Raw genomic sequence first — 22,548 nt, forward strand, 5'->3', positions numbered from 1 at the left:
ATTTCTAATTCTTACCTCTGCCTCCAGGCTCCACACTCACACCTCTCTTTCTCTCTCTCTCTCTCTCTCTCTCTCTCCTCTTCTGAAACTCACTGGGCCAGTACCACTGTTAATTCAAGCTTCACTTCTTAGAAACACTTTTTATGACCAGATTCTTTCTTCTCAGTTCTCTCTCCTCTTCCCATCTGAACTTATGTGTTACTGATCTCTTTGTCTCTGTACTCCAAAATATTGTTTACATGAGTACCCATTCCCACCTGTCTTGTTCTGTATCCCAAGCCCCTGACCTTTAGCAGTGGCTCCATCCCTATGTGTCGAATGAATGAGTGAACAAAGGTGTCTGAATTGAGTTTGGATGATTAGAACTCGTCGTTTAAGAATGCTGAAGAGGTGAGGCGAACAGCATGACCAAAAGTCACAGAGACGTGACTAGGCATGAGATGCGCAGGGGGGGGTGGGGGGGCACTATAATCTCTGTGTCACCAGACACTAGAGTATTGGCAAAGAGTGGTAGTGAATGTGGAAGACAGGAATTAGCTGCTAGAGGCCCCTGTACGCCACGACTTTTTAATCCAGAAAGGGGAAACCAGCAGATTTTGATTTTGATCTGAGATTCTCAAACATTTTAAACCAGAAACACATTTTATGGTGTCTGTAAACTGAGATCCATTCAAAGCTTTTGGAGGCTGTGGGATCTCTCAGTTCCTATTTCCTTCCTCCCGCGGGGGAGGTTCTCACGTCATCACTGTCTGCCCAGTTCTTCCTTCCTGTTATACTTCTAAGGACTTGTGCAATTAGAGTGGATCCACTTGGGTAATCCAAGATAATCGGCGGCCGTCTCAAGGTCCTGAACTTTAATCACATGTCCAAAGTTCCTTTGACAGGTAAAATAAATACCCACAGGTTCTGGGGAGTAGGGCGTGGAACCTTTTGGTGAGCTGTTATTCTGCCACAAGGATGTTTACAGAGATTTTTTTTTTGTAGCTCATTTTCCTTTTTCTCCCTTCTTCCTTTCAGTAGATATATATTGGTACTACTATTTTCCCGTGTTAAGTGCTGGTATATAGCGTGAGCAAGACATTCAAAATTCCTGCTCTCCTCATGGCTGATATTTGAATACAGAAGATAGATGACAAGCAAGTAATTAAAGAAACAAAGTAGCTGTAGATTGTTCCATGAAATCAACTTTAAAAAGCTGATAAGAAGCAAAAAGATGGAGAAGACCATTTTGGTCAGGGAGGGTCTGGGCAGGGGAGGGATAGGTGGTCAGGGAGGGGCTCTGATGCTCTCTGAAATCTGAAGGATGTAAGTCAATTGGCAGAAGAAGAGGATTCTGGCAGGGTGCATGGAAGGGCACGGTCGCCCAGGCAGCAAAGAGCTTGTGTTAGTGAAGGAAGAGTCTAAAGGCTAGTGTGAAGGGAGCAGAGTGAGCCAGGCAAAAAGCAGAGTGGATTATGGTAGCAAGGTGGGGAGAGGGTGCCTGGGGATATAGCTCAGTTAGTAGAGTGCTTGTTTCACATGCACAAGGCCCTGGGTTCAATCCCCAGCGCCACAAAAAAAAAAAAAAAAAAAAAAAAAGAGAGAGAGAGAGAGAAGAAAGAAAAAAGATGGGTAGCAGGAACACATTGGAGATGTTTAAATAGTGTTGGTTGTAATGGGTAACATGATCAAATTTATGTTTCTAAAAGGTAGTTGGCTACCTAAGAGTAAGGATGGACTGGAGAGATGTATTAGAGGGCTCCTGTATTCTAGGGGAGAGATGTCAAAGTAGATTGGATTAAAATGGAGACAGTCAACATGCAGAGAAGTGGATTGAACTGTGATGTGTTTTTGAGGTTCAGTTGATAGATCCTGTGATGGTTTGTGAAGAGGATGACAAAAAGAGTGGAACCAACGATGACTTCTAAGTTTTTAGCAACTTAGAGGCATGGATGACATTTGCTGAAATAGAGCAAGCTGAGGGATGAACTGATTTGAAGAAGGGAGGCAAAACTTTGATTTGAACTTAGTATTGGGAAGACTATTTTATATCCAATAGGTGAAGCCAAGGAAACGAACATGAAACCAAAGCTCAGGGAACGATCTGATTGCAGATCTACATTTGACAGTCTTTAGCTCATAGATGCTATCCAGAGGAGCTCCCCTAGGGAGAAAGTAGAAAGAGGGGGAAAAAAAGTATATATGTATAATCCTGAGTGTGCTGAGGTTCTCCACAGCTAAAAATCAGGAGGAAGAAGAGCAGGCAGAAAGACTGCTGAGGAAATGCCAACATTGCTAGGGTGTGACCTGCTCGATAACTAGGTGATAGGTGGAAGAGTTCAAGAGGCATTTTTCTAGAATCCCACCAGGGCAGGAATGTTGTGCCTCTAGTGCTTAACATGGTACCCGGTACCTGAAAGATGGCCATCAATACTGGGTACCTGGTACCTGAAAGATGGCCATCAATACTGGGTACCTAGTACCTGAAAGATGGCTATCAATCTGGATGAGTCAGTGATGTTTTCTGAGGCTCTCCCAAATATTCTGGCACATTTTCTAGGCCTGAGGATAAGAGGGGAGCATTTGTGTTGGCAACTTCCCAGTGGACTGATATCACAGAACTTTCCAGCCTACATTATGAATTTGAGGCCCACTTTTATAAGAATTCAGAGAATTTGTTAAGATGAGTAGAGTCATTTCTTAAGTTTGAATTGAGAACAGATCAGAAATCAACAGCTTACATTTTCTGAACCATTCAAAGTAAAAACATTCTCCCGGCATGGTGGTGCATACTCGTGATCCCAGTGACTCAGGAGGTAGAAGCAGGGGAATCTCAAGTTTGAGGCCATCCTAGAAAATTTAGCAAACGCTGTCTCCAAATAAAATTAAAGGAAGAAAGGACTGGGAATGTAGATCAGTAGCATAGCATTTGCCTATCATGTTCAAGGTCCTAGGATCAATCCCCAGCAAGTAAGGATAAAATAAAATCAGCCAAATAAGTCACAATAAACAAGTGAACAAGTAAAATTGAGCTTCTATAGAAAACCCAAACAACCCCCTTTAGACTGCTGAAACTCCTTTCTTATTTCAAAGAAATCAATCTTTTCCTAAGTTCCTGGATGGTTATGAGCATTTTTTTTTTTTTTTTTTTGATGGTGGTGGTGGTGGCGGGTACTAGAAATTGAACCCAGAGATGCTTTATCACTGAACTACATCCCTGGTCCTTTTTACTTTTTGTTTTGAGATAGAGTCTTGCCAAGTTGTTGAGGCTGGCCTCAAACTTGCAATCCCCCTGCCTCTGCCTCCTGAGTTGCTGGGATGACAGGTGTGTGCCACTATGCCTGGTTCATGAGCCTTTTTTCTTCTACTGTCGTTTTGAATCACATGACTAGATTAGAAATTCTCTCTAGTCTAACTTTATTCCATTTAACGATGATGATGATGATGCAACCCTGTTTGGAAAATAAACAAATTTTGTGTGAGACTCAGGTTACGTAACTTGCACCTAGTCTCAAAGTATTTAAACCCAGTTCTAAGGGATTCCAAAGTTCAGTGCTATGGTCTGAGTGTTTATGCTCCCTATGTATTCATATAAAACACTAACACCCAAAGTGATGTTATTAGGAGGTGGGGCTTTGGGGTGATTAGGTCACAGGGCTAAACACACATGTTTGGGGTCTCTTATAAGAGACCCAAGCAAGCAGTCTTAGGTGGAGTCTTTCAGTGGAGGCTTTATATCATCCCTGAAAATTCGGGGTGAATCTTTGTTTCTGAGGTTTTTACCTTGTGAGGACACAACTGGAAAGCACCATCTCTAAACTGAAAAGTGTGTCCTCAGCAGACAGTGAATCTTCTGGCACCTCTATCTTGGACTTTTCAGCCTCTAGAACCAAGAACAATAAATCTCTGTTGTGTGAAAGGAGCCAGTCTTCGGTCTCCTGTTATAACAGGTGGAGCCCACTAAGGTGGCAAGCTCCTTCTCCAACCCTTGCTGACCCCAAGAAGCTTCCCTAAGATGAGGTTGTTAAGTGGTTGAGATTTTCAGTTTACTAATTTTGAAGGTAGACTTCATTTTTTAAAATAGCACGCAAAATCCTTTTTAATTTTTTTTTATAGTTGCAGACGGATAGCATGCCTTTATTTTATTTGTTTATTTTTCTGTGGTGCTAGGGATTGAACCCAGTGCCTCCCACATGCTAGGCCAGTGCTCTGTCACAGAGCGACAGCGTCAGCCCCGGCAAGCAAAATCTTAACAAAATGCTGATAAATGAAGTGATGCTTTAAGTTATTCTGAATTTTGATTTTTTTGATTTTTTTGATTTTTTCAAATTTGATGATTTTGGTTGTGGTATTTTCTGAATGTATTTGACATGAATGAATTTGTCTTCTTTTACAAGGAAAAGCACAGGATTGAATTGCAGAGTCGACTGTTGATGGCACGTACTCTTGGAGGATGCTCTTTGGAACTTGTTTTTTTAACCATGTGGCTGTTGATTAAAGCACACGTTGGTAAGATATGTCTAGAAGTTTCTATTTGGAAAGATTTGTGTTTTAAATTCTCAGTCACAGATGACCTGCGGGTTTATTGTAAATGTACTGGTAACGGTCTTTTATAAGTCAATCTTTTGTCATTTAAATGGATAAGTCTGATTCTGTGTTATATATAAGCAGTATATATTTTATTCGATTTATTCCAATGATGAATGGAAGAGTCCAATCATATCATTTTCTTTTTAAAAAGTAGTTAGGTAACCTGGCTAGAAAACCCAACTGGTCTTCGTAAATTTATGATTTACTTTACAGTATATTTTAACAGAGGGGATTTATGGATAAATTAGTTATGCTGAAAAAAATGGCTGACATTTTCTCTGCTTTTTTAATAAGAGTTTATTTTCAGCTTTCTGGCATATTAGAATCAAAGAAGATCAAAGAAACCAAGACCAAACATACAAATAAGATTTAAGAAAAAGAGAGACTCTATTTTAGCTTTGCAAATAAAAATAAAAAGAATTTTCAGTATTTTCTTTACTTGATTTAAATAAGTTCTTGCTGGGGTTGTGGCTCAGTGGTAGAGCACTTGCCTAGCATGCATGAGGCACTGGATTCGATTCCCAGCACCACATGAAAAACTAAATAAACAAAATAAACGTATTGTGTCCATCTACAATTAAAACTATTTTTTAAAAAAAGTTCTTTACCAGTTCCTATTTATGGTAGTTGACCCAAGCATTCTTACAATTACTTAAAAAAAAAAAAAAAAGACAATTTTCAATGGAGGCTTTATATCATCCCTGAAAATTCAGAGTGAATCTTTGTTTCTGAGGTTTTTAAATTGAACCTTGTCAATGATAAGCCTCTTGAGGAAAGCAAATAACCTCCATGTTTTAATAAGCATTTAATGTGGCATCTGGAATGTAGTAAACAGAATAGAGAACTCTGTTAAGAAGAGGAATACATTCATGAAGTTTATATTAGCTATTTTAGGTAAAAGTTCATCCACTCCAGGGTCTTACATCTTGAAGAAATATCAAAATATAGCATGGTAACACTCACTTTCCATCTTTGATGCCAACTCCTAACACACCAGAGCCTTTGAATGTTTTCTCTTTGTTATAAAATAATGTTGCAGATTACACATATTTTATACCACAAATATAGCAAGAGAAGAATTATTCCTAAATATGACCCTAAAGTTTGCAATAGTCTTTTAAACCTGTCTTTTTTCTCTCTCTCAGTATGAGTATTGAAGTAAGCATTATAAATCACAAATAGTGATGAAAACAAATGCAATTTATTCTGGGAAGCCTTCTTTAGTAATCTGAAATTTTTACATGCACGAGATGCTGGGTTTTCCTGGAACTGTGTTCCTGAATGTTCTTCCAATTCTACTTTCTCACCATTCTCCTATTTGTAGTTTTGATTATAGTATTACTGTTTTGAGGATGAATGTTTTAATTTAAATACAGTTAGACTTTAATATGGTTGCTTTCTGCTCTCTTGTGCATCACCAATACTGCTAGAGTGATATAGTTTATTTATATTCCTGTAATCTGTTAGGTTTAATTTTATCCTGCTTTTGGGATTGCAACAACCCTCCATTTTGAAATGGGCCTGTTATAGTCAATCAAGTATTGCTTTTGTATCTTATTGCAGATGTGTGCACGAAAGGAGATGTTACTGTGAAGCCCTCTGATATAATTTCACATGGATCAACTGTCAATATTTCATGTTCCTTGAAACCCAAACAAGATTGTTTACCCTCTTCCAGATTGAACACATTGGTCCTCTACAAGATAGACAAAAAGATTGGTCACTACCCCGGTCGCTCCATCAGTATTCAAGTCTCAGATCTTTCCCTTGGTTCAACCTTGTTTCGCTGCAGACTTGCCTGTGGGAGAAGTTATGAGACTCCAGTATGTGGGGCAGAGATCCTTGTTGGTGGTGAGCATTCCTTTCTGAGTTCCTAAAAATAGGTGATCTTTTGGTGTATGTCATGTGTTAAGCAGAATCCCAACACGGGACAGAATTCTTTCTTCTCTGAAATATTTTATCTTGATGCCAATGTAAACATCTTGATGTGAGAAGTCTAGAAATCAGTAGATTCAGGGGTCTTATTTGATAAGACGCTCCTTCTCTCTCTTTTCCTCCTCCTTCTTTCTTACTTTCCCTTCCTACCCACCTCTCCCTCTTTCTCTCCTCTGTGTCTGACCATTAAGACCATTTATTTACCTATAGTCCTTGGACTCTAATGGTAGGAAAATGGATTTCTGCAGTTGGGTCTTGGTGCCTTCTTGACTTATGAACATTTGCTCAAAGCTGCAACCTCCAAAATACAGGAAAGATGTATCTGGTTCACCTTAGCAACTCAGGTGGATGACACATGGCGTAGCACCTCTTCCCTCTTCATTTAGTACCTAAAACGTGGTCCTTCCATCCATGCTCACCCCTGACACTGGTCTTTGTACTTATCAGAGGTTAAAAGAAAACCATGATCATACTTACAACCTTTTACTGGAATCTCTAGAAAATTGCCTGAAGCAAATCTGACACGCTAACACTTCAAAGGGGAAGGGGAGTTGTACAGTCTCAGGTAGGCAAGAATGAGGAACAGAGCCAGAAAATGAGTAAAAGCAAATACTATTTATGTGTCACTTAACAATGGGGATAATTCTGAGAAATCGGTCATTTGTTGATTTCATCATTAAGCCAACATATAGTCACATAGAGTAAGATAGGTACAAACAACATCATTAGGCAATACAATCTCATGGATCACTATCATATATGTGGCCCACCATTAATCAAAATATCATTGTGCAGTGGTGCATAAGGGCACAAGGTAGTGATATTCCTGAACTGGCCATAGCTTCAACAGAAAATACATCTGGTTGTGGTCACTTAGGGACATCACCAGAAAGTGCATATGGAAATACAGTGACAAGGGAAAGAAAGAAGAAATTAACTGTCTCCAATTGGTCTAAGTTTACCTCATTAGGACATCAATTCCCCTGCACTTCTGGCTCTCATTGCTTTCCTCCAGGAAGCTGCTGAGAGGAAAGAACTGAGATGTGACAGCTGGCATCTGCTGCATGAGTTACAGGCACAGGGTGAGCCAGCAAACACTTAGCTGCAGTTTGCAGCTACTCAGGTCCAGTGGGGAAAGCTAGTGAGTATGCATGGACTTTGAATGATTCCAGGGCACTTGTGCCTCAGGGATTTCAGGGAAGCTCTGGAGTAGCAGGTGAGAGGCATGAGACTAGGAATTGCTGTAGCAGGCAGGATGACCCAGCTTGAGGGACACGGCCCATGTCATAAAGGCAGTGATACAGAGCTCAGTGAGGTTTCCCATAAAGGTGGAAACCTCTTCTCTGTGACCTATGAGGATATGATTGCTGCCAGGCAATTTCCTGGAGAGCCATCAGAAGCACTGAGCAGATGAGCAAGCAAGTGGCCAGGCAGATCTCTGGTGGAGAGGAGGCATAAACTAAGTTCAGTACTTCTCTTCCAGTTCGGGACCACCTGTTCAAAACATGTATGTATTGACCATGTGTTCTCACCATTGACAGTCCTGCAGTAGAAGGTCCGTCTGTGGGCTTTGAATCCCAGCCCTACTATGAACCATGCACCCCTACACAACTTAAATTCCATGAGTCTCAGTTCCTCTATCTGTGTTATAAAGATAATAATGCCTACTTTGTAGGATGGTTGCAGTGATTGTATGACCCTTATATGCAAAGTGCTTACTCCAATGCCAGGCACATAAAGGCACTTAAGTGACTTGCACTAGGGTCACAGTTCCATCCAGTTGCACTCTTCTTCTTCATGCATGCATCATGCTGGGTAGCTGTGCATTGACCATAGATGAAATTATATCTTTTCTCAAAAAACACCCTTGGAACTAGGCGTGGTGGTGCACGCCTGTAATCTCAACAACTTGGGAGGCTGAGGCAGGAGGATCGACAGTTCAAAGTCAGCCTCAGCAACTTAGCAAGGCCTTAAGCAACTCAGTGAGATCTTGTCTCTAGTAAAATATTAAAAAGGGCTGGGGATGTGGCCCAGTGGTTAAGCACCCTTGGGTTCAAACCTCCATACCAACAAAAAAAAAAAAACAAAACAAAAACCACCATTGGAGGATTAAGGTGTCACTCAGTGATAGAGCCCTTCTCTAGCAGGCATAAGGCCCTGGGTTCAATCACCAACACTGGAGGGAAAAAAAAAAAATAAAAGGAAAAGAAAAAAACATTGTTTCTTACCTCCCTTCCCTCAGAGAATCTGTCAGGCAAATAACTCATCATCTTACCAGATAGTGTTGCATATTTGCATTAGATGTTCTCAGCCCTGCAATATCAATTCCAGATGTCTACAGTAGTACTGGCATTTTCTTCTTTTTTGTAGACCTACAACAGCTCTGATAGTACCTTTCGGATGTACTTAGCAATTTCATTCCACTTCATAGCTGTGCTCTCATAGATTAGAGTGCTGCAAACCTTTTTCATGTTTTACTTTTCCAGCCAGTGTATGGGAACATATGTATGTGACAGTTTGCAGCATCAGAAGGTCTAGGGAGGTGGTGAAGAGTATCTCTCATGGTTCAGTTAAGTTTGGTGGTGCTGCCGAATGTTGCTTGTGCAATGCTCAAGTGTAAACCACACAATCAAATGGCTGCTCTTTGGGCAAGTTTAGCACTTTTGAGAAGAAGGATTGACTGGAAGTGACACCTTACTCTGGGTATGCAAGTCATTCCAAGAAAAGACACAATGAATTTTGGTTTCACTCAATATAGTCAGCTCATGCTATCTGGTGAGGGAGTAAGCAGCCTATTTTCTTTTTGAGGTAAGGGGTAGGCCATTGTATGTTGCATATCCTCAGGGGTCTATCATCAGGTTTTTCAGAACTAGGAATAGGCAAACCGTCTTTAAGCATTTTCTTCCCAGTTCTTTCTCATGCTTTGGCTTCTCTACTGCCCAGAATTCATTCAAATTGTGTAGAAACTAAGCAATCAGTGCACAAGCTTAACCTCAGAAGATTGAACTTAGAAAATGAAGATAATAAATAAAAGACCATGGGTTCTTGCTTTGTCTGTTGATATTTCTGAAAGCTGTTTTTCTAAAACTTTGTTTCCCATATTAAGTAGGGTTTTAAAAAATAATAATTACCCTAATCTTCATGACATCTTCTTCTATGGTGAGTTCTACTGTAAGTTCATGGGAGTTCAGAGACTTTGATGACTGCTTTTTCCTTGGCATCAGTTATTATATATTTATATCAAGGAGAATTTTGTCCAGTTTCCCCTGGAAAGACAGTCCTGGGCTAAGGGACATTTCTGATTACATAATCCACTGAACTCACATTGGAAATGTTGACTTACTCTATGGGTGAAAGTCATTGTCTTTAAGATGAGTTTCCTCTTTTATAGGAAGGGTAGGAGTTGATTATTTATTATGTAAAGTGCCACGTTCTTTATCTTACTGGCTCACCAAAAGACTCGAGGTCTTTAAGGGCAAAAATGGCAACTGGACACAAGTATTTGCTTTCTCTTCCCCTGAAATAAAGCCAAAATGCTATTAAGTTTTCCAATAGCACATCTCCTCAAGGTCAAAAAGGATGGGAGGGGAGACACACCAAAACTAAAATTTTGAAGTTGGAAAGGAGATGGAACAATGATAACAATTAGCCTACAGGTAACCAGGAGAAAATTTGTAACCTAATATAAGGCAGACACCATTTTCGGGGAAAGACTCAGAAATTGACACCATGTACTTTTGGAAGGGAAAGTAAAAGTAGGGTTAAAAATAGAAGATTTGACTGTAAATCTATTTGAAAAGTGCTTTGGGTACCAGAGTCCTTCCCAGCTTCATGCAGCCAGATAGGTGCTGCTTGCAGCACTGGAGCCTGGAGGCTGGGGGGGGGGGGGGCTGCTGGATGAGAAGACTCAGCCTGAAAAGCACAGCAATGAAAGGCATATTGGCATACAGCTTTCTTCAAGCCTGAACCCTCCTTCAGACAGTTTTAAAAATCTTTTTTCCTAGGAAATCTGACCAAGCCAAGAGAAAATGCCTGAAAACATTGACAACAAGGTTTCTTCCCCTAAATCCAGATGGAGTGAAACCCAGAGTCATCAAATTCCCCCTCTGAACACAGAGCTGCAATCTACAGTGCAGTGTCCCACTCATGTATATGGGCAAAAATACCAGGATCGGAGGAAGACATTTAACAAGGACAGAAACCAAAACAAACTTATGGAACACAGCATAAAAAAGAGGAAGAGATAGCATGTAATCAGAAGTGGTAAAAACTATCCTTAATATCCCTAGCAAATTAAGAGAGAATATTGTGTACAAAACAAAGACAGGATGCTATAAGAAGGAAATATACAGAAAACGTTCCCCTAAAATTAAAAAAAAAAAAAAGATAAGCAGCAAGGAAACCCTTTGAGGTTGTCTCTTCCTAGATAGTAGAACAAAAAGATCAAGAGATAAAATACAAAATAAGAAAACGTAACTTACAAAAATTATAGACTTTACTTTCCAAAAGAGAAAGAGAGGAAGGAATCATCAGAAAAATAGTGCAGGAAAGTTTCCCAAACTGAAAGAGAAGAGTTCCCAGAATGTATGAACCCTTTGAGAATCAATCAAGAAGGATGTATGAAAATAGGTCCCCAGTAAGTGCATCCTTGTGAAAATCCAGCATAATAGAGCCAAAAAGAAGACTCTATACTTTCCAAAGAGGAAAAATAGACTCTATGCAATATCAGAAATGACTCAAGGCCACAGAGAACAGCAGCAAACTGGAACATGGAAGAAAATAAAGCCCTGCCATCAGAGTACTGAGTGATAATTTCCTTTCAACTTAGAATCCTCCATCAGGCCAAAGCAGCAGTCTACCTGAAGGCAGAATGAAGACATTTTAAACCATGCTCAAACTATTTCCTTCCACACACCCTTTTGTAGAAAACTGTCGGAGGATACACCCCACCAACACAAGTAAATAGGTCAAGAAAGAAGAAGGCATAGAAGTTCCAATGCATCTGAATATTTGAAGTGATTCAGATAACTGGCCGAGAGTTGTATTAATAAGGAAACAAATAGAAAAACAAGATAATGAATTACTAATTCCAAGGCAAAAAGTTAATAGTATTCCAAATGGCTCAGACATGAGTAATGTGTATAGATGTATGTGTACATTGTATATATAAACACATACTGTATATTCATGTATATTCATGAATATATACATATTTATTTATTTATTATAATTTTTTTTGAGAGAGAGAGAGAGAGAGAATTTTCTTAATATTTATTTTTAGTTTTCGGCGGACACAACATTTTCGTTTGTTTGTGGTGCTGAGGATCGAACCCCAGGCCGCACGCATGCCAGACGAGCACGCTACCGCTTGAGCCACATCCCCAGCCCATGAATATATATTTATGTAGTATATACACATATCTGTATACATAATATTTACATTTATGTGTCTAGATATACACATAAGCATAAACATATATATTATATTTTTTATACAAGCATACGTTTTTATATACACTGAATGCGTATATGTATATATATAAAATCCATATGCATATATATAATAAAAAGTCTGTTATTTTAGGAAAAGAGTTTTTTATTTTAGTAAATAAAGCTATATGCCCCTTTAAAACAAAACTGAAGCTCTGAGATGGTAACTTGTCCAAGGTCACACAATGGACATTACTGTGCCATGTCTTTGGGTGCTAGGGACAAAAATGATGTTTATTTCATCAATCACATCTTTTGGAGAGGCAGGCACTATCTAGGGCTTCCATAGTATGCTTCTTTTATCTCTCCCAAAAGAGCATCTATCTACATGTGGGTCTCAGTAATTAGGGAAGAATGGGATGATGGGGTAAAGTGTTTTCTCTTACCTCCATTGAGTCTGAGAAGCTCCAATTTTGAGTCCTATCTTTGACTAGAAAATGATTTCATTTAAAAATACCTTCCTTGCAGTAGAAGGAACCATGCTTGTCTTATACACTTTTGTATTTTCGAAGCTAACACTGTGCCTGGCCCGTGGAAGGTCCTCAGAGAGAACCTTTTATGTACATAAATAATTAATTTGGGGGCTGGGGATGTGGCTTAAGTGGTAGCTCGCTCGCCTGGCATGCGTGCGGCCCGGGTTCGATCCTCAGCACCACATACCAACAAAGATGTTGTGTCCGCCAATAACAAATAAATAAATAAATAAATAAGAAATAAATATTAAAATTCTCTCTCTCCCCCTCACTCTCTCTTAAAAAAAAAGAATTAATTTGTAAATGTACATAAAGTGCTTCAAGCAATGTAGTGCAGAAATTAGATACAGGTAGCATAGCTCATGACTAGTGCAAGTGGGTAGAGGTCTTTGCAACCAGTTTCATGTTAGTGGAGAAAGATAGTCCTAATTTTCATAGGTTTCTAATATTGAATCGGCCCCACTCTAGTAATGTTAGCTTATCATCACCAGGAGAAGTACAGCTGGAAGTGGATGTTCACCTGTTAAGCAAAATGATGGAACCTGGGATAAAAGGCTTGGACATGTCCGCCACCACTGGGCTAGAGCCCTGATCCTGCCATTTCATAATTTTTTTTTTTAAGAGAAAGAGAGAGAGAGAGAGAACACACTTTTTAGTATTTATTTTTTAGTTTTCGGAGGACACAACATCTTTATGTGGTGCTGAGGATGGAACTCAGCGCCCCACGCTTGCCAGGCGAGCACACTACCGCTTGAGCCATATCCCCAGCCCCCATTTCATAATTTTGCTGACTTGAGCCAGATAGTCCAACTAAGTCTTAGTTTCCTCTTTTATAAAATGAGGATGGTAATATTTAAATGGGGTAGATTTGAACTTGACAGAAACTGGCTTTATCTGGATTTGTGAGACTTGGGGGAGATATTATCATCTTGTTGGCAAATAATAGCAATGTGATTGATATTTCAAATATGATGTCTTAACTCTTTCTTTTCTTTTTTTTTTTTAAGTTGCTCCAGAGCGGCCTCAAAACTTAACTTGTACACAGAAGGGAGAACATGGGACTGTGGCCTGTACCTGGGAGAAAGGACAAGAGACTTACATATATACTAAGTTCACTTTACAGTGAGTGAGATTGTGGTTTTTGTTGCTGTTTGTTTGTTGTTTGTTTGTTTTTGCCACCTGCATGGGGGTGATGCTCTACCACTGAGCTACATCTCCAGCTCATGTCTGCTCTTGCAGTGGTTTTGTAGGTCCTCTCTTAGATGACATTTAGCAACATCACCAGTTTTATGATATTGCCAGGAGAAGCAGCAACAGATACCTCAAGACAATTAAATGCTCAAGAATAAAATTCTATCATTCATCAATTAAAATTGTTGCAAACCTCTTGTTTGCAACCTAACATCTTGGGTCTGAATTCTAACTCAGAGGTTTTGTTAGGGAACCCAAGGCCAAGTTAGGGGTGTACTTCCTGCTCAAATATGGTTAGACTGACTATAAAATACCTTTCTTCTCCTTTGGAGTCACAGACTCTTAGGGCCATGATGTATAAATAGACACTTCCTTATGGTAGCTTCTCATTATCTTAGAGGGATTTCTTTTTAAAGCAGAATTGACTGATGTGAGAGAGTTCACAAGAGAAGAGAGCCTGGGGAGATTCCATTTTTTGGAGTAGGTTCCATATTCCTTTCCAAGACCCATTTGGTCTGCACTGTGCCTGAGTGAGTTGGAGATGAGGAAAGACAGTGGGGCCAGGTCTCTGGTCTGTCCACTGCTCTGCTGGGAGCTGTCACTTTTGTGCAGTCGATGCTGAGGTGACCACAGATCCTTTGGATGATGGTTGTAACTGCTTGGGGGGAGCCAAGATGATGGCTAGGGTTTGGGGAATTCTGGCAGTGTAGACACATACACTCATCTACATAAATATCCAGAAAGGGGAAAAAAAAGTTCTACCAATGAAGAGAGAAAACAGAAATGTGGGAATAGAACATAAATATTCCTATAGTGTATACCCTAACAATAAGACTGACCTGAAAAGATGGTCTAAAATTTTGTATGTTTGAACCTTTTTATCTTTTGAACAGAACACATAAAGTATCTTGGTAAACACAATTTTATTCTGTTTATAGGTTAAATGGACCAAAAAATTTAACAAGGAAGAAGCACTGCAGTAATTGTAATTGTTTGGACCTTGGAATCAGGCTATCCCCCGAGTTATCTGAATCCAGTTTCATGGCCACAGTTACTGCCACCAACAGTCTTGGAAGTTCTTCTTCATTTCCATCTACATTCACATTTCTGGACATAGGTACGTTTTATTTCACTTTTTATAGGTGTGATTCACTGGAACATGGAAATCATTTTTTTAAATCACTCAGATCTTCTGTGGATAGCTCTTTTGACAGAGGTCGATGGGAAGTGGTCAGCAGTACCTTTACCCAGCATAGGTAAAAGATAGAAGTTACTTTATTCAAGTGTAAGGGCCACATGCCTATGGTCATGTAGAGATGGCTATGCCAAATGGGATCTTTTTATTGTCTTAACTAGAGAAATGAGTCCCTGACTTCAAACCCCATGAAAGTACCTATTGCCAGTAATGCCATCAACTGAAAAGAGGGTCCCAGGAGCTCATTCAGGAAACTCTGGGGAGGCCCTTCTAGGCAGAGGTTTCTTTTTATCTCTATGGCTATTCCCACTGTTCGGATTGGCTACAAGTAGACGGGCTGGACGAGAGCAAACTACAAATAAGATTTATCAAAATATAGATGCATCTTGTTCTGAGAATACTTAGCTTCTACTCTCCTCATCAGTGTGGTTACTGGCATAAGCCAGTCCCAGCATGTATCTGAGCAAACATCATTGGCCCAGTTCAATCAGAGGCAGTTCTCAGGCATCCCAAGTTCTAACCATCCCAGGTGGGACTGGGCTTCTGGCCTGTCTGAAATCTCCACCTCACTCTTCTCTGTTCCCACGGCACCTCTTTGCATAAATGCTGCTAACCATGAGTCTGATCACAGACATTGACCATGAACTTTCCTTCATACTTCTCCCCATCCCACTTCCCATCACTTTACACAAATCATTCATCTCTTTTGTTTGTTTGTTTGTTTTAAGACAGAGCTTGACTAATTTGCCAAGGCTGACCTTGAACTTGAGATTCTCCTGCTTCAGTCTTCCAAGTCACTGGGAGTACAGGCGTGCACCACTGTACCGGGCTTCAAGACCATTCATCTCTAAGCTACCCTCTCTCTCCCTGTTCTTTCCTCTCTCCCTCCATCTCATTGCTATAATTTTTTCTACCAGCATTCTTCCTCCTTAAGTAACCACCACTAGCTACGCCTGTCTTCTTAGTCACGGAATCTTTCAGGTTTGGAACATTGGTTTTCCTTTAATCATTGGATTAAGTGGAGTTGATACATGCACTACTTGCCAAAAATGAAGTTTAAATTCGGAGAAATCAACTTTATTTTTTTATAGTTTGCGTCAGTACATAAGGCAATTTCTGATCATGGAGCCTGAATCACACTTTTTTGTTTGTTCTGGTTATTAGTGAGGCCTCTTCCTCCATGGGACATCAGAATCAAATGTTCAAATGCTTTGGGGAGCAGATGTACCCTTCGATGGAGAGATGAGGGGTGGGTGCTACTCAGTCGTCTCAGATATCGGCCCAGTAACAGCAAGTCCTGGAATATGGTAATGATCTTCAAGGGGAAGGGAGAAAACATTACAGTGTTCTTAGTATCCCTGAACAAACCTTTGTCTTATCATATCAGCAAAATATGGAGTTTAAGAATATTTAGGGGGTGAGGTATTATTCAGTGGTAAAATACTTGCTTAGCATATGAGAGGCCCCGGGTTCAATCCCCAGTACCACAAAGGAAAAAACAAAAAAAGAATATTTAGCCTGAGAGTACACACCTGTGATCTATCAGAAAGTCATGTGCATCTCTATTAATAAACATCTGGGTCATGGTTATGAATTTTTTTTAAGCCACAGGAATTTATAAACCAATGTTAATTTTCTGCAATTTACTTTTAGTAAGGAATTTATTTCTCTTTGTTCTTTCATTCCCTAATCCATATTACTTTTTAACATTTTTAAAAAACATATTAGAAAGAGGAATAACTAGGCAATGTCCACAGAGGCTTATGTGAAACTAACCAGTATGAAGAGAAGGCCTACAATTTGATATAATATTAGGCATTACATTTTTTGCAATAAAAAGGATAGAATTATGGTTTCTTCCAGAATTTTTGCAAAAGATAATGATTTATAATACTAACAGTGGATCAGTTTCACATATAGCTGATACCCAAAAGATATAAAATAATTTAAAAATTTTTTGAAGCCAGTTCTGTGTCTGTGTTAAAACATTTTATCACATACCAATTTTACCCAAATAAAAAATGATCTCTAGTGTAGAAACTTCTACAGGGCTTTTTGAAAATGAAAGTTTTGAATTGTTAGTCATTTTCTAGCTAACTTCAGGATCTTCGTGGGAATGTGAATAGATAAGTTCTTAGTTCCCAGAGATTTCATTTTTGTTTTTTAAATGGGAAACTATTATTCAAGATTCAGGTCATGTATGTTCAGTAATGCAGTCATAAAAAGGGTCATCTGGCCTGGCTTCTTTTTTAATGTTAAAATTCTTTATGTAATTTAGTATTAACCATCACTTTAAAAAATTTTGCCAGGTACAGTGTCACACACCTGTAATCCCAGATACTCGGGGGACTGAGGCAGGAGGATTGTAAATTCAAAGCCAGACTCAGCAATTTAGTGAGGCCATAAGCTACTTAACAAGACCCTGTCTCAAAATAAAACACAAAAAGGGCTGGGGATGTGGTTCAGAGGTTAAGCACACTTGGGCTCAATCCCTGTGTTTTAGTCAGCTTTTTCACCACTGCAAGTAAAAGACCTGATCAGCCCATTTGTAGAGGAGGAAAAGCTTATTTGGGGGCTCACAGTTTCACAGGTCTCAAGCCACACACAGCAGAATCCATTCCTCGGAGCTCCAGGTGAGGCAGAACAACATGGCTGAAGAGTGTGGCAGAGAGAAGCAGCTCACATGATGATCAGAAAGCAAGGAGAGTGACTATTCTCCAGATAGAAAATTTATACCCCAAGGCCACACCCCCAGGGACCACTTCCAACCACACCTTACCTGCATTCAATTACCACTCAGTTAATTTGATTAAGGCTCTTATAATCATTTCTCCTCTAAACATGAACTTTTGGGAGACATCTAATATCTAAACCATAACACACACACACACACACACAAAAAAAAAAAAAAAAAACTTATTTGTTGTTTGTCCCACCATTGCAAAATTCTGTTCTTCAGCAAGATTAACTTACTCGTTTCCAAAAATGAGTAAGAATATGTGGTGTCTGTCACTAGACACTGGGGAGGGCCAGGGGCAAGGGGAGTTCAATAAGGGCATCATTTCTTCTGATTCTTCTCTAACCCAGTAGGATGACTATTGCTTAAAAAAAAAATCTATGATATATTTCACATGACTCAAAAAGAAGACTGCTGAATTCCCAACACCTAAAAATGATTAATGTTTGAAAGTATGTACATGCTTATTACCCTGATTAGATTATTACAGATTGTAGATGAGTATTACCATAATATACAGATATTATTTCTCAATTTGCAAAATCTTGTCCGATTCAAGGTTAATGTCACAAATGCCAGAGGAAGTCATGACTTGCTGGATCTGAAACCACTTACAGAATATGAATTTCAGATTTCCTCCAAGCTACATCTTTTTAAAGGAAGCTGGAGTGATTGGAGCCAACCACAGACAGCGCACACACCTGAGGGAGAAGGTATGTGTTGGAGGGAAAAGGAGGGAGAGGAGGAAAACATGGGAAGAGGAGGCGTGATGATTCCCTTGGAGTAGAATCTCTGAGGCACTTGTACTGAATCAGAAAGTATGATTGCATTAACTAACAGGTCAATTTTGGGGCTGTGCTGGGGCTCAGTGGTGCACACTTACCTGATATGTGTGAGGCAGTGGGTTCGATCGATTCTTAGCACATATAAATAAATAAAAATAAAGATCTATCAACAACTAAAAAATATTTTTTAAAAAGTCAATTTTGACATTAGCTTAAGTGTCCAGAGAGATCGATGTTTATATTGCTAGGAAATTTTTAACATTAGGCAAGTCTTTTTGCCACTGGTCCCATAGGCTACAAGTCTGTGACTCGGTAATGTTGGGTTAGACTTATATCTATTTCTCCTCCTATTTTAGTAACTCTGTTTTATTCCACAAAGCTGTACCCAGTAACTAACCTCATTCCTTTATAGTTAACCTTGATACATTTTATCTTTTTGATCCTCTGAAAATTGAAATGACCCCTACGAGCCATACTAAAAGCTTGAAAGAAGGTAGGCTCAGAAGACATAATATTCTAAAGTAAAATGTAACATCTAGCAATTCTTTCTCCTCCGAATATATAGTGCAGCACTTTTTCAAGCCTTTGATCTTTAGTGCTCAGATAAGCACCACCACACCACCCACAGCTGGGAAAAACACAGCAAATGTATTTTTCAGTCTATTAGACTTTTCTTTTGGGTGATTATTGGAGAAGCAATTTTTTTGAAGTGTAAGCAAACATCTTTTTGAAGAAAAAATTGCCTACATAAACTTTATGTCAATATTACAAGTTTGGGAGCTGGGGTTGTGGCTCAGTGGTAGAGTGCTTGCCTAGCACATGGGATGCATTGAGTTCGATCCTCAGCACCACATAAAAATAAATAAATAAAATAAAGGTATTGTGACCACCTACAAATTAAAAAAAAATTTAATAATATTACAAATCTTTGAAGATACAAGAAATTATCATCTAATTATTAGTTTTTGAAAGTACTCAATTACCTGGCACAGTGGCACATGCCTGTAATCCCAGTGACTTGGGAAGCTGAAGCAGGAGGATTCAAGGCCAAGCCTCAGCAACTTAATGCCACCCTGTCTCAGAATAAAAAATAAAAAGGGTTGGGGATGTACATCAGTGGTAAAACACCCCTGGGCTCAATTTCCAGTGACAAAAAAAAAAAAAAGAAAAAGCATCATTCAATTAATGATATAGTATAGAATTTTTCCTAATTTATGTAAATTTGGCTCAGAGGAAAATTATTGGTATATAGTCCATTGCTTATTATCTGGAGCTTTCATGATTTGGGGGGTGGGGTGTGATATCGGGGATTGAACTCAGGGGCACTCGACCACCAAGCCACATCCCCAGCCTTGTATTGTATTTAGAGACAGGGTCCCACTGAGTTGCTTAGCGCCTCTCTTTTCTCTTTCATGATATTAACGTGAGAAAACCTAAATGTTTGTTTGTGAGACTCGTGGATATGTGCACATGTAAAATAGACTTGTGATCATGTTGCACTAGTTTTCTTCGAGCCCCTGATGGCTTTTTGGTAACTGATGACACTTAGTAATGGTGCTCCAATGGCATTCAAGGTCTGACAGGGGACCTATTAACAGAATACTATACCTAATATATAATTTGTGGAATAATCTTAGTCTTCTTTTCTTCTTATACTAAGTACATTTCTGTTTAAAGATATTTTTAAATTAATTCATCCAACAAATGATAATTAATTACCTCTCATTTTCTGAAAAGAAATCTTGTGGTGTTGGTCTTGATCGGAGAGTTATGAAAAGATTTTTCTGTTCTTATTTTTTGAAAGCATTTATCTCTTCAATTAAAACTTCAAGGCAGGATGGTATAACTCTTATATCCTAAATCATAAACCGTTATCATGTCCAGGAGCAGCACCTGGTCCCAGTGGTGAGGCTGCCAGTGGCAGTGAGCTGAACCCAGGTGGCCCCTTATCAAAGTCACTGCAGGCGTTCATAGAGCAACCGAGCTCTGAGACACAGGCTCACCAAGCTCCTCGGCTTCCTTTCCACATCTGAATCTCCCTTTTCTGTGTTCAATCTTTCTGGGGGTTGTCGTAGGGTCTCTGTTCTTGCCCCAAGCCACATGGTTTTCGGCCCTTACCACAGTTTCTATATCGGTTTCTTTATGAAACATCAACTGATGTAAACCTAAAAGGTGTGAAATTTTTTTTAACACTTCTTCCTTTTAACCCTTTAAATGTGTACTCATATATAACTTGGCATTAAAAAAAAATTACTAGTAAGCTTTTTTTAGGTACTCTCAAAAACTGTGAATGATTGCAACCCTGAATTCCCCAAATGGAGAGGAACCTACTGTCTCTTGGTGACCAGAGCAGCTCCTTACTTCATTTCAGCAGGGTGAGGGAGTTCTTCACTCCATATGGACCTTTCTTTTGTTATTAAGCATTCAAGGACTAATGGCCTTCCGGGAGAAATGACCATTAAGTAAAGGGTAGAAATAAAGAAACCACTTTCCTGTGTTTAAGAGAACAATTCCCAAATCAATACCCATCAAAGACAGACCTGATACTGGGAAGTGAACAACTGTATTTCCCTTCCAAGGGAGAACATTCTGGAATCTGGGCTTTGAGGTGTTCAGACAAACATGAGAATATGCTAGGTGCTGGGGAAGGTGATCCCTCATCATTCAGAACACCCAGTAGAAGTCTCCACAACGATGAATAAGATGTTCTTTAGAACATCTTGCCAGTATGTTTCTTTCTGTTCACTCTCCATTTTTTAAAGTCTTATTTACATGTTTGGCATTAATCAACTCTGTTAAGGACAATTAACAAAGCAGATCTAGATAGTAAATATTTTCAGTTTCATGGGCCATATAGTCTCTGTCACAACTACTAAACTTTGCTGCTGTAGTGTGCAAGCCATTATTGACACTGTCAACAAAGAGACCCAGCTGGGTTCCAATAAAATTTTATTTGTGGACACTGGCATTTGAAATATTACATAATTTTGTCACTAAAAATGATCCCTTTTGGGTTGGTGGTGTGGCTTAGTGGTAGAGCACTTGCCTGGCATGTGTGAGGCACTGGGTTCGATCCTCAGTACCACAGAGAAAAATAAATAAAGTTATCTACAACTAAAAATATATATAAAAAAGATTCATCTTTTGGTATTTTTCAACCATTTAAAAGTGTAAAAACATTATTAGTTTGCTATTATACAAAAATGGATATCAGTTTGGCTTTATTTAGCCCATGGACCATAAGCATGTCAACCCCTAAACTAACTATAACCAAACTGGTTGGCATCCTACTTGTCTCTTTGCCTAATGCTTGAAGGGCACAAGAATGAATGGTTGTTGACCTTTCTGAAGGGACTAACGTGCAAAAATTTTTTGCTGGAGGCAAACATCCCTACTCCCTTTTCTTCAGTTCTTTGAGTCTCCTCTCAGATTAGCACCTATCCTGAAAGAGTGAACACTTTTGCTCAGCTTTTTGACCAGATGGTGACCACCCCAATAGAAAGCAATGTTTGTTCATGAATCCCTCTAAACAGAAACCACTGGAGAGAATATATGCTTTTCTGCATGGTCAATAGAATATGTATGTCTCAGGAACTATGCCAGGTACTAGGACATAATGGCAACCAGTCAGAATTTTAGGCTGAAGCAATTACAGTTTATCTTGGAAGGCCAGGGAAAGATTCCCAGGGGAGGTAACACCAAGATAAAATGCAAAATCCAAAGGGAATCTGGTGTTTTTTCCTCCCTACTGTGAACTAAATGTTTATATCTCCCCACAAAAAAATTCCTATGTGGAAGACCTAACCCCTGATGTAATGGTATTAGAATGTGGGACCCTTGGGAAGTAGTTAGATCTTGAGGGTGGCGCCCTCATCAATGGTACAGTGCCCTTAGAAGAAAAGGAAACAACAGCTCACACTCTCTCTGTTTGCCATATGAGGATACAGCAGGAAGAGGGCTCTCACCAGACACCAGAGCTCATAGAACTGTGATCTTGGACTTCCTCCCTCCAGAACGGTGAGAAATAGATATTTGTTGTTTAAGCCAGTCAGTTTGTAGCATTTTTGTCATAGTAGCCAAAACTGGTTTAGGCACTCCATCTAGAACATAAATCCGACAGGCTCATTGCAGTAGGGAAAGGGAGCTATTTCCTCCATGAAATACTTGATTCTC

At 39.4% G+C, this 22,548-nt stretch overlaps 1 protein-coding gene across 3 annotated transcripts in view; it reads left to right on the top strand.

Annotated features, from left to right (window-relative positions):
- The first annotated feature begins 4,412 nt into the window (after positions 1-4,412).
- The window catches only part of Il12rb2 (interleukin 12 receptor subunit beta 2), a 76,825-nt gene continuing 58,689 nt past the window's right edge, over positions 4,413-22,548 (top strand). For all 3 annotated transcript variants that reach the window (XM_026408986.2, XM_026408992.2, XM_026409001.2), the window contains exons 1-6: positions 4,413-4,488; positions 6,133-6,420; positions 13,475-13,589; positions 14,597-14,775; positions 16,018-16,160; positions 18,150-18,303. In XM_026408986.2, coding sequence (XP_026264771.2) covers positions 4,413-4,488; positions 6,133-6,420; positions 13,475-13,589; positions 14,597-14,775; positions 16,018-16,160; positions 18,150-18,303 — 955 coding nt within the window. The remainder of the gene's footprint in view (positions 4,489-6,132; positions 6,421-13,474; positions 13,590-14,596; positions 14,776-16,017; positions 16,161-18,149; positions 18,304-22,548) is intronic.

The sequence above is a fragment of the Urocitellus parryii genome, chromosome 11 (assembly GCF_045843805.1).
Source record: "Urocitellus parryii isolate mUroPar1 chromosome 11, mUroPar1.hap1, whole genome shotgun sequence".
Taxonomy (NCBI): Eukaryota; Metazoa; Chordata; class Mammalia; order Rodentia; family Sciuridae; genus Urocitellus; species Urocitellus parryii.